Raw genomic sequence first — 13,321 nt, forward strand, 5'->3', positions numbered from 1 at the left:
TTTTCTTTACTATAGTGGTCTCGATAACGGGTACCGGTTCTCAAAAAGGGATTCGAGTCCGAGGACTCGGTTCTTTTCTTATCGAACAACCGGGAAAACCGGTTTCGAGCATCATCCCTACCAAGAATAGACATTTGAAAGGCAATTTAAAATAAATATAGAATAGTGAACAACAGGCTGAATAAGTCTACGTTATATGACGCATAAATAACCAACTGAGAATGTGCCTAGTATGTTAACGTAACATATTATGGTAAGAGTCATACAAATAACTATAACATTTAGATCATGCTATACGTTTACCAAACAATATGTCACTCCTAAATCCCATGAAATCTTATACGTCTAGTCTCTTACGTGAATGAGCTAAATAATATTATTTGATAATTTACGGTCATGTTAATAATTTCACACATAAGTCGCTACTGAGTATTAGTTGCACCCCCGGCCAAAAGAAAAATACGGTATGCAACATTTTGACCAAAGACCCACCATGGTATGTAGACCACAAGAAATTGTTTTAAAAAATGTAGAAATATGTCATAATATGATGTATATCTCTGTATGCATGTGGCCTCTGCAGCACACCATTGCCGCTGATCTTAAAAGCATTAAGATGTTGTTTTTTACATTTCTGAAAAAATCCTGAGGGTTGTACTGTTTCCTATATATGCATGCAGTGCGGTGAGTTACGTAATTCAATCAAATTAACAACTCAAGAGTGTTGGCTGGACATGAAGATGATGGAAAATACATATCTGTAAAAAATCCACACTTTGTGTAAATAAATATCTTGACAAATAAGACATTCTTTATATTTAACTAAAGAAGAGCAGGCAGCAGTTCTCGTTTCCTCATGCTTTCTGTAACATTGAAAGCGAAATTATTTGAGCCATCTTAAAAATATTGCTCAACTATAAGTGTTGTGAAAGAGCCCAGAATTTTTTATTTTTTATCTCTGCATTATTATTGGAGTCCCTCAAAAGGAAGCCTTATATTAAACTAGGCAACTAAAGGATTTAACTGACAGAGTCGGTGGAACACTGGTTAAAGACCGTGTCTTGTGGGCAAGGCACATAAGTTCAAATCCAGTGTAATAACGCATGTAGTATTTTTTTATTTTTATTTTTTTATTGATTTATCGGCAATTTGTGATAGAAGTCAAAATTCCTCATTTTTACAAATTTTCCCAGGAAATTTCCCATGTTGTGAAATGAAAATTTGATATGGATGGATATCTATAAAAGCACATATTGCCTGTAAGTGTGCGTGTGCAGGGTTTTTTATATGTCTGAATGTTAATACAAACGCAGATTTGGGGTGTGTGGCGTACATAGACTGTCAGAATTCCTCTGACTTTTATACAGTAGATGAGTCTATTAAATGTATTATTATTCTCTGGCAGAGAGTAATAAGATTTAATAGCAGGGGGGATTAGTAATGCCTGTTTCCCAACTTCATGGCTGTATTTATTAGTAAGTAATCAGACCATCTGGATACTTAAAAAAAAAATAGCTACGGACAATTCTATTAAAGACACTTCTGACAACATGATGAAAGCACGTATTGCTCTTCTTAAGCAACGGGAACCACTCTGTGCACCTCCTCTATCTGAAGGCACTCACAGGCAGCTTTATCTTTTTTTTTGTTTCGTAAAACATCCTTTGAATGCAACAGACGAAAGTTAATTTTGTAGTTCTGAACATTTTTTACTCACTTTTTGCAAACGCATCATGAGTAACTCTTCACATTTGAAGTGGACCTCATTACGTCAAAATGCAGATTTCACAAACGTTTTTTTTTCCATTCTCCTGTTTTCTATTTTTGCTGTACTTATGTTTCATTCAATTCAAAATGTGAACACTATTTAGAAGTGTATATTAAAAGTTTTTTGTGTCCCCTTTTCAGCACATAGACAAAGTGTTCAAGCACAAAGAGCTACAGCAACAGTTGATGGATGCTAAGTTGCAAAGGATCACTGAAATGATGAAGGAAGTGGAGGATAAACAACAAAGAGAGGGAGACCTTGTGAGTAAGAATTTAATCTCATAACCAAGTTAAACCAATAACTTGCAGGTTTTAGTTGCATTAGAGGCAATTCATGATCACAAACAATGAGCACGATGCTTTACAATTGTCAGCTTGTAGTACGTTTGACATGAATTCCAACAAGTACTGTGACATTCTAAAGCAGAGCATGATTCCCCTCCCTTCAAAAAAACTAACTGGGCTGTATGCCAGTTTTCATAACATGATCGAGTCCAAACACACCTAAGATGCCACTGCCTTGCTGAGGGAAAATGTTTTGTTTTTCTCCACACCTGAAACCAATTGAGCTACTTCAGGGCATTAAGCTGTGGAGGAGGCAGAGCATAATTAAGGCAGTGCTAAGTAACAATAACAATTTGTTACATGTTCACTGTAGGTTTGCTAACCGCCACACCCAGGCAGTACACTGACAACTGAGTGTCCCGGTAAAATACATATTTAAATTGTGAGGTTTGCACTCATTATTGTCAATTTGACAAAATAGGGCCAAGGTATTGATCTCGACTTTTCAGTTAAATAAATACAAGCAGATATACTAATCCTGGAGTAAATGAGAAGGGTTTAAAGTTGGCACTGCTGAAGATCTAATCAAAGTGTTTTGTGTCGCTACAGCTGCTGAAAGAAGCCTTGGCATCGAGGCACAAGTGTGAGCTGATGAAGGAGCAAGAACTCCAGCTCAAGCAACAGGTCAGTAAGAAAAAAAAAAAAAAGGGTAGGTGATGTCATTGCCTAATTTGCATAATTAGGCATGACGCTTGTGAGCAAAACAATGATAGAAATATATACCAACTTTCTCCTGTCATTGTTTTTTGAGTCACAAACCTGTGCTCATAAGAAGAGCGCCATGCTTTAATGTTACAGGCCTCGGATTTTAACTTTTTAAAGTCAAGGCAAGTGTTGCTTTAAAGGAGGGCTCATATTTTAGGGCACCAAGGCAAATTAGAAGGGCACCAAGGCAAACATTATTTTCTTTATGAATGATATATAGTGAATTACATTTTTTTTAAAATATATGTATATATATATATACCGTATTTTCCGCACCATTAGCCGCACCTAAAAACCACAAATTTACTCAAAAGCTGACAGTGCGGCTTTTAACCCGGTGCGCTTTATATATGGATAAATATTAAGATTCATTTTCATAAAGTTTAGGTCTCGCAACTTCGGTAAACAGCCGCCATCTTTTTTCCCGGTAGAACAGGAAGCGCTTCTTCTTCTACGCAAGCAACCGCCAAGGTAAGCACCCGCCCCCATAGAACAGGAAGCGCTTCTTCTTCTACTGTAAGCAACCACCCGCCCCCGGAAGAAGAAGAAGCGCGCGGATTTTCGTTTCATTTCCTTTGTGTGTTTACATCTGTAAAGACCAGACCACAAAATGGCTCCTACTAAGCGACACACGTATAACGCAGAATTTAAACTTAAGGCAATAAGTCATGCCGAAGAACACGGAAATAGAGCAGCAGCAAGAGAATATAACATAAATGAATCAATGGTGCGTCGGTGGAGGAAGCAAGAAGATGACCTGCGCCAGGTAAAGAAGACAAAACAGAGTTTCCGAGGGAACAAAGCAAGATGGCTACTGTTGGAGGACAAACTCGAACAGTGGGTTGTTGAGCAGAGAGCAGCAAGCAGAAGTGTCAGCACCATCACTATTCGAATGAAGGCAACAACGCTAGCAAGCGAACTTCACCTGGATGATTTTAAAGGTGGTGCTTCTTAGGTGTTTCCGGTTCATGAAAAGACGCTTATAGACTACGGTGTCGTCACGGACTACAAAGGCGGACTCGCACAATTTTTCAGGATTTATAGAGATCCCAAATACAGATCAGCAGGTACCAGAAGGTAAGAAAAGTTGTGTTTGCATAATATTGCGAAACAAAGTGCCAGATAATATGTCTTACCTTATACACACACTTTTCAATTCGGACACCGAAGACTAAGAATTCGAAGGATTTACGAATGAAGAATAACTTCAGAAAGTGAGCGCTATGTTTATTTTGTGTGTTGTGACATTAACGTTCGAGCAACATTATGTTGCTATTGCTCTGCACTATTTTGAATTTTACTATGTTTGTGATTGCACATTTGCGTACATTTTGGGACAGAGTTGTTAGAACACTGGTTTTTAATATATTATTAAAGTTTGACTGACCTATCTGACTGTTTTTTTTGACATTCCCTTTAGCGCAGCGTAGGCGCGGCTTATAGTCCGGGGCGGCTTATAGGTGGACAAAGTTTTGAAATATGCCATTCATTGAAGGTGCGGCTAATAACCCGGGGCGGCTTATAGTGCGGAAAATACGGTATATATATATATATATATATATATATATATATATACAGGTAAAAGCCAGTAAATTAGAATATTTTGAAAAACTTGATTTATTTCAGTAATTGCATTCAAAAGGTGTAACTTGTACATTATATTTATTCATTGCACACAGACTGATGCATTCAAATGTTTATTTCATTTAATTTTGATGATTTGAAGTGGCAACAAATGAAAATCCAAAATTCCGTGTGTCACAAAATTAGAATATTACTTAAGGCTAATACAAAAAAGGGATTTTTAGAAATGTTGGCCAACTGAAAAGTATGAAAATGAAAAATATGAGCATGTACAATACTCAATACTTGGTTGGAGCTCCTTTTGCCTCAATTACTGCGTTAATGCGGCGTGGCATGGAGCAGAATGCCAGACCCAAAAACGCAGAAGAGTTGAAGGCCACTATCAGAGCAACCTGGGCTCTCATAACACCTGAGCAGTGCCAGAAACTCATCGACTCCATGCCACGCCGCATTAACGCAGTAATTGAGGCAAAAGGAGCTCCAACCAAGTATTGAGTATTGTACATGCTCATATTTTTCATTTTCATACTTTTCAGTTGGCCAACATTTCTAAAAAATCCCTTTTTTGTATTAGCCTTACACAATATTCTAATTTTGTGACACACGGAATTTTGGATTTTCATTTGTTGCCACTTCAAATCATCAAAATTAAATGAAATAAACATTTGAATGCATCAGTCTGTGTGCAATGAATAAATATAATGTACAAGTTACACCTTTTGAATGCAATTACTGAAATAAATCAAGTTTTTCAAAATATTCTAATTTACTGGCTTTTACCTGTATATATATATTACAATTTTTTTAAATTCATTATTAATATAAACTTGTCAGCTTTTTGTCATTTCATGATGCCTTTAACTCTATTTTTACATTTTGATAGAGGGAGGTTTTATTTTTAATTATTTATTTTTTTAAGTTATGCACATTTCATGTAGATGCTGTATCGGGACAGATCCATTAAGAGTTTGAGCAGAAATATGTAAATTTGGATTTAACTATACACAATAAAACATTAACAAAATGATTTGTCACATGAATGTTTTTTGAAGTAATACCTTTGTGACATGAAAAAACATAAGTAATGCGTAAAAACCTTGTGTTTACTTTTTGATATTAAAATAAAACACAAAGCAGTTTGGCCAATGAAGATGAAGTCTAATAAACAAGCTTTGTTCTTCTCTTGGTTCAGTACAACAGTTTGGCCAACAAAAATACAGAGGAGTGACACCTCTCACATCGAATACACAATCTTCACAGCCTTTGTTCAGTTCGATGAGATGACAAAACATTTTAGCTAGTATTGATGTTATTTGAACACTGATACAGTTTGCAGTTAAATAAAGGAGTGAACATCCCAGTCAACAAAGTAAAGACTTTATAAACAAGTTGTGACAACGTTGACGACACATCGCCTGCTGCAAAACATCAAATATTTTTCTCCTTCGTTGTATACTTTTAGTGTGGAAACAAGTGTGTCTGTCTCCAATATTGTCCACACCTGTCTCCATCTAAACACAGCAGTGCGCTGTTTATCGCACGCCCGGAAGCGAGGGGAAATTACTTTAAACCAAGCGCTTGACTCTGTTTACTCTAAGGGGAAATCTCCGGAACAAAGTCTGTGTCCTTAGTCCGCCATGATTATCAAGCCAAACAACGCTAGTGCACATGCGCCTGACTTTGTGTTGCTTAAAATGCATTAATAAATGACGTTTTTTTTGTAATTAAAAAATGTAGACGGTATTACTAACCGTCTGGAATTTTATCGCAAATTATCATTATACCGTTTACTGTTACATCACTCGTCTATTGACAAGTAAAAAGTCAAGGGCGGTCACGGCATGTTCTTGCCGCAAATGTTGGTACATTCTTTAGGGCTTACGGCGAATGACAAGGGCGCTCGCGGCTTTTGCTGCAGTTGCCGTGGTTAAATTTAAGTCTTGATGTTAGTTTCCAGTAAGACCAAAGAAAGCATTTGTTGCTTGTCATTTTTTTGAGAAAAGGCAATCTAGAGTGGTGTGAATACTGGCTAAATAAAGAGACAAAGGTGCCTGCTCATACTACGTCACAGGCAATAACATTATTCAATAAGGGCTCTTGTGATACTCTATCATCTGAAAGGTGTAAAACTCCTGTTCCTCAGCTTTCTCTTTACATGGACAAATTTGAGGAGTTTCAGAGCACTCTGGCTAAAAGCAACGATGTCTTCACCACTTTCAGACAAGAAATGGACAAAGTAAGAGATACAAATGTTACAAATGAAGCTATGTTTTTACGTTGCTGTTAACTCCATTCGCTTTTCAGATGACCAATAAGATCAAGAAGCTGGAAAAGGAAACAACACAGTGGAGGACAAAATGGGAGAGCAACAACCAGGCTTTGCTGCAGATGGCAGAGGAGGTAACGTAATAGTTTTAATTTATTTTACCATTCAACTTCCTCAATGGCTAAATAAATGCAAACTGAAGTCACGATCGTATAACAAAAGGATAGGATAGACTTTTATTCATCCCACAATGGGTTTTTACATACAGAAACAGAAGTTAAGCGTAATGGAAAAAAAAAAGTAATAAAAACTACATATTGCTCAATATGTATAGATAGAAGATCAAATTAAACAAGAAAAATCCACTAATATCCGTATTGCACACCACAAAAAATATCACAGTAATCACAAGGTTCCCCTAGACTACCAAGATACCTGTGGCGGTGGAGGCATGGTTATGGGCGTGGTCCCCATGACATCATTGAGTAATTTGCTATGATGATATTTTTTTCTTTAAAAAGACTCAAAAAATGTTTACATACATTTAAAAACAAATATGTTATTATTAATTAATATTAACATATATTTTATTCTGCCCTCCCTGAATGTAGGTATTTAGTTTGGCAGATAGGCAAACAGTCCTTCCATTTAGGAACGAAAAACGTTCTGGTTGAGGTTGTTTATTGATTGCCTCCAGATTAAATTACTGTAATACTAAACACATTAAAAAATGTACATTATTATGCGTGAAATGCCAAAAAACATGTCAAAATTGTGTCAAATCGGCAGTACAGTCTGATGTGAGAAAAAACAAGCAACTGAAACTATACAGTAAAAAGTTAGTACTTTTCCCATTGACTTGATGCTAACTTACCATGTATTTTGCCGTTGACAGGCTAACAAAAATTAGCATCTCAATCGCAAACTTTTTAAACTGTTGCAAACGTCTTACAATGACATTTTGAGAGAATAAACTTTTCATAAAACAGCATATGTTCAACTACTTACATTCACACTTTGTACTTTTGCTAAGCCAGCCTGCTTCACTGCATTGAATACTGACTGGCTACAGAAGCCTGTTGCACCAAACTCAAATTTGAAATCTCAAACATTTCCAATGTCTTGTGAAAAACTTCCATGAGAGGGCAGTGTATTTAAAAAAAAATCATTTTGCCTTATTTTTTAATTGTTGCTGCTTATTATACAATTATGTACTTTTTTGAGATTTTTTCAAGTTTCGATAAACTTCTAATGAGTTTTTATCTTCTTCTGGTGTTACTATAGAACGGGGTGTCAAACTAACTTTAGATCGGGGGCCACATGGAGAAAAATGTACTCCCAAGTGGGCCTGACTGGTAAAATCACGGCACGATAACTTAAAAATAAAGACACCTTCAGATTATTTTCTTTGTTTAAAAATAGAACAAGCGCATTCTGAAATTGTACAAATTATAATGTAGGGTTTTTTCTACACTTAATAGTATTCTGTTTATTTGTAGTTATTTATATTTTCTGAATAAATTACATGATAATGTTCATCAGTCAACTCATTGGTGTTAATTTTCAACCTATCAAGAAAAAAAAAAATCAAAATCTAATTACAGTATGTTATTTATTTAGTTTGATCATTTTCCTCGACTAACATCATGAGGTTTGTTTTGTACATATGTAGCATCATCTAAAAAGATACAAATAATTGCAATTGAGACATCCAGTGGACACATTTAGAACAGCTGTTTCTTTCATTCAAAAATTTCAGGTTAATTTTTATACTTAGAAAACTCATCCCGTGGGCCGCATAAAACCTGTTCGCAGGCCTGATCGGGCCGTCGGATCGTATGTTTGACACCCCTTCTATAGAATGTGTTTAGAGACTACTCCTGTCCCTCAATGTTCGCGACGAAAAAGGCGAGCTGTAGCGAGCCCCATGTTACACTTTTTTTGTGCTGTTGCTCAAGTTGGACTTTTTCTCCTTATAAGCCACCACTGTCCACTTAATATTTGCACATTTTGTATCTGGTATATATTAAAATTACGTCAACATTGCAGACATGCTGACAACGCTTAGACAATGGCGTGCGTTTTATTTATATCGGGTTTCGGCAGCGCGGTGTTAGGCAATCAAAGTATTTTTTCGATGGTCGAGTTTTTGGTACATCACTTGACAATAGTGCGCAATCCATATATATTCATACAGTAACAACCAGTTGTTAATGTTTTATGTTTGTGTGGGTTTAAATTTTAATGTCAGTTTTTCCCCATGTTTGCAAACACACCGTCTGTGCCTGAAAGGTGATTGGTGGAGAATGAGGAAGTGTTGTTGTGTGTCCGGGGAAGCAAGAATTCATGGAGACGAAAATGTTTGCATGGGAGGTAGAACCTGTTGGAATTGTGCCGTTTGTTATTATAAGATTGGTAATAAAAGTTAACAATAGCGCCTGTGATTTCTTCTGGGGGTTAAAATACATTATATTATATTGAATTTGTTTTCAAGTAAAAAAAGACCCTTATTTTTAAAGGGGAACATTATCACCAGACATATGTAAGCGTCAATATATACCTTGATGTTGCAGAAAAAAGACCATATTTTTTTTAACCGATTTCCGAACTCTAAATGGGTGAATTTTGGCGAATTAAACACCTTTCTAATATTCGCTCTCGGAGCGATGACGTCACGTTGTGACGTCACATCGGGAAGCAATCCGCCATTTTCTCAAACACCGAGTCAAATCAGCTCTGTTATTTTCCGTTTTTTCGACTGTTTTCCGTACCTTGGAGACATCATGCCTCGTTGGTGTGTTGTCGGGGGGTGTAACAACACGAATAGGGACGGATTCAAGTTGCACCAGTGGCCCAAAGATGCGAAAGTGGCAAGAAATTGGACGTTTGTTCCGCACACTTTACCGACGAAAGCTATGCTACGACAGAGATGGCAAGAATGTGGATATCCTGCGACACTCAAAGCAGATGCATTTCCAACGATAAAGTCAAAGAAATCTGCCGCAAGACCCCCATTGAATCTGCCGGAGTGTGTGAGCAATTCAGGGACAAAGGACCTCGGTAGCACGGCAAGCAATGGCGGCAGTTTGTTCCCGCAGACGAGCGAGCTAAACCCCCTGGATGTCTTGGTGACATCAACTCCAAAACTGGACAGATCAGCTTTCAGGAAAAGAGCGCGGATGAGGGTATGTCTACAGAATATATTAATTGATGAAAATTGGGCTGTCTGCGCTCTCAAAGTGCATGTAGTTGCTAAATGTATTTCATATGCTGTAAACTAGGGATGTCCCGATCCAGGTTTTTGCACTTCCGATCCGATACCGATATTGTTTTTGCACTTCCGATCCGATACCGATACTGACCGATACCGATAATGGCCTCTCCGAGCATGTATTAAAGTTTTAAGTTATTTAGCCTACTTAGTTGTCAGAATCATGTTGAAAAGGGTTTTAGTACTCTTGATAACAACTAGCCAGCTGAATTAGGTGAGTTTGAATAATACACAATGGTTGGTAACAAGAAACTGACCTGTTTATTCAAGGATAAACACAAAATAGACAAAATTATACATGACAAACAGAAATGGCATCATTGAAACAAGGGCTGGGCGATATGGCCTTTTTTTAATATTGCGATATTTTAAGGCCATATTGCGATACACGATATATATGTGAATATTTTGCCTTAGCCTTGAATCAATCAATCAATCAATCAATGTTTATTTATATAGCCCTAAATCACAAGTGTCTCAAAGGGCTGTACAAGCCACAACGACATCCTCGGTACAGAGCCCACATAAGGGCAAGGAAAAACTCACCCCAGTGGGACGTCGATGTGAATGACTATGAGAAACCTTGGAGAGGACCGCATATGTGGGTAACCCCTCCCCTCTAGGGAGACCGAATGCAATGGATGTCGAGTGGGTCTAACATAATATTGTGAGAGTACAGTCCATAGTGGATCCAGCATAACAGTAAGAGTTCAGTCCACAGTGGGGTCAGCAGGAAACCATCCCGAGCGGAGACGGGTCAGCAGCGCAGAGATGTTCCCAACCGATACACAGGCGAGCGGTCCACCCCGGGTCCCCGGACAGCCAGCACTTCATCCATGGGCACCGGACCTGAGTGTCTCCCCCTCCACAAGGGAGAGGGGGGAGCAGAGGAGAAAAAAAAAGAAACGGCAGATCAACTGGTCTAAAAAAAAAAAAAATGAACACTTGATGCATATAATCACAGCAGTATGATAATTCTATGTGTTTTGATTGATTGATTGAGACTTTTATTAGTAGGTTGCACAGTGAAGTACATATTCCGTACAATTGACCACTAAATGGTAACACCCGAATAAGTTTTTCAACTTGTTTAAGTCGGGGTCCACATGATACAGATATATACTATCAGATATATACTATCATCATAATACAGTCATCACACAAGATAATCACATTGAATTATTTACATTATTTATAATCCAGGGTGTGGAGGGGGGCGTCGGATGTAAGTGTCAAAAAGACAGCCAAAAGAGTTTGATATGAGAATAAATCTAAAGTTAAAATATAGGGTAGAAATGCATCCATTTGCAGGAAATGTAGTCTTGATTTTCAACATTTTCTTTCAAGGCTTGCATGTCTACATTAAAACATTCTTCTTCAAACTGCATTAATATATGCTACTTTTAAACTTTCATGCAGAGAAGGAAATCACAACTAAAAAAATCACAAATTTTTTCATACGGTGTTGATCTGGAAATTTTTGCCTCGGCATTTTGATGGTGTGGACGTGTGGCACCGAATGGAGATAAGCGTCTCGACAGACGTTATAATATTTGAACAATGATGACGAAAACGGTTTTCTCTGTCGTGTCCGTGTGTCGAAAATTGTTATGCGCTTATTTTTTTATTTGATTTTGTGCTTGGCATATAAATGCTATGCGCAGATGACGTTTAAACAGTGCGCAATTGCACAAGCGCGCACCTTAAAGAGAACGTTGGTCACACGGCTGCGCTAGCATCACAGCTAACGTTAGCCATGCTGCTACCTCTCTGCTCGGGGAGGACGTATGTGACGTATGACGTGACAGTATGTGACGTATGACGTGACAGTATGTGACGTGTGTATGAAGGTGCGCTTGCTGTCTGTGAGAAGCACAGACACAGAAAAGAGTGAGAAGAGCCTGTCATGTAATGCCAGCAGCTAAAAGCAACTGCGTTCGAATCCACTGACCTGTGGATGTGTTTAAGGTGTGCTGGAAAATGCGGAACGGAAATTATGGAGCAGCAGAAAAATGGAATGTACTATTTAAATAGGTGCGTTGGAAAACACGGAGCGGAGTTTTTTTTTTTAACTGGATCTGGATCGCCATTTTCCCATGCCTTGCCGATACGTATTTTTTTGCAAATATCGGCGGCCGATCCGATCCAAATATCGGATCGGGACATCCCAACTGTAAACCTAGTTCGTAGTTGTTAGTTTCCTTTAATGCCAAACAAACACATACCAATCGTCCTCGCTTTCTCCCGTGTCGCTGGCTGTCGTGTCGTTTTCGTCGGTTTCGCTTGCATACGGTTCAAACCGAAATTGAAGAAGAAACTGAAGCTATCAGTTTCTTTTTCAATTTCGTTTTCGCTACCTGCCTCCACACTACAACCATCCGTTTCAATACATTCGTAATCTGTTGAATCGCTTAAGCTGCTGAAATCCGAGTCTGAATTCGAGCTAATGTCGCTATAGCTTGCTGTTCTTTCCGCCATGTTTGTTTGTGTTGGCTTCACTATGTGACGTCACAGGAAAATGGACGGGTGTTTATAACGAAGCTTTTTTTAGGGATATTGAGTGATGGGTAAAATTTTGAAAAAAACTTCGAAAAATATAATAAGCCACAGGGAACTGATTTCTAATGGTTTTAACCATTCTGATATTGTGATAATGTTCCCCTTTAAGGAGAAAGGGTTTCCTTCTTGCATGTAGCCTCTCAGTCCATGGCAACGCAAAACACGCTTGACTGTGGACACTGACACCTGTGTACCAGCAGCTTCCAATTTATTGCAGACCTGCTTTTTGGTGGTTCTGGGTTGAACCTTGATCGTCCTGACCAATTGTCTCTCAGAAGCAGGTGATAGCTTGCATTTTCTTACTGATCGTGGCAGTGACAAAACTGTGCCATGAACTTAATACTTACGGACAATTATCTGCACAGTTGCTCTTGGGACCTTTAGCTGCTTTGAAATGGCTCCAAGTGACTTTCCTGACTTGTTCAAGTCAATGATTCGTTTTTTCAGATCTGTGCTGAGTTCCTTTGACTTTCCCATTGTCGTGTTTGTAACCGAGTCTAATGACTGCATCACATGAGTCCTATTTAAATGGGCTCAGAGAAGTCAACAGGTGTCGTCAATCATAATCACTCACATGAACTTAAGAGGCCATGCCATGAAGCTAATTTGATTTGATTGTAACTTGCTACCACAGTGTAGGAAAAAGTTGTGCAGCAGTGACCCGCACACCCTGAAGGACCTCAGTCTCCTCAAGAGGTGTAGGTGACTTTTACCCTTCTTGTACACCGTGTTTAATTGTGAGTCCAGTCCAGTTTGTTTTTGAGGTGAACATCCAGGTACAGACTCTTTAAAGCGTGACACTGATTTAAAAAAAGGGAAACTGC

At 38.2% G+C, this 13,321-nt stretch overlaps 1 protein-coding gene across 4 annotated transcripts in view; it reads left to right on the plus strand.

The window, feature by feature from the left end:
- txlng (taxilin gamma) overlaps window positions 1–13,321 on the plus strand; it is a 64,757-nt gene that overhangs the window by 37,865 nt on the left and 13,571 nt on the right. For 3 of the 4 annotated variants that reach the window (XM_061963849.2, XM_061963848.2, XM_061963847.2), the window contains 4 exons: window positions 1,909–2,028; window positions 2,662–2,736; window positions 6,545–6,637; window positions 6,706–6,801. In XM_061963849.2, coding sequence (XP_061819833.2) covers window positions 1,909–2,028; window positions 2,662–2,736; window positions 6,545–6,637; window positions 6,706–6,801 — 384 coding nt within the window. The remainder of the gene's footprint in view (window positions 1–1,908; window positions 2,029–2,661; window positions 2,737–6,544; window positions 6,638–6,705; window positions 6,802–13,321) is intronic. The other variant, XM_061963850.2, reaches the window with a different exon arrangement.

This window comes from Nerophis lumbriciformis, linkage group LG06 (assembly GCF_033978685.3).
Source record: "Nerophis lumbriciformis linkage group LG06, RoL_Nlum_v2.1, whole genome shotgun sequence".
Classification (NCBI taxonomy): Eukaryota; Metazoa; Chordata; class Actinopteri; order Syngnathiformes; family Syngnathidae; genus Nerophis; species Nerophis lumbriciformis.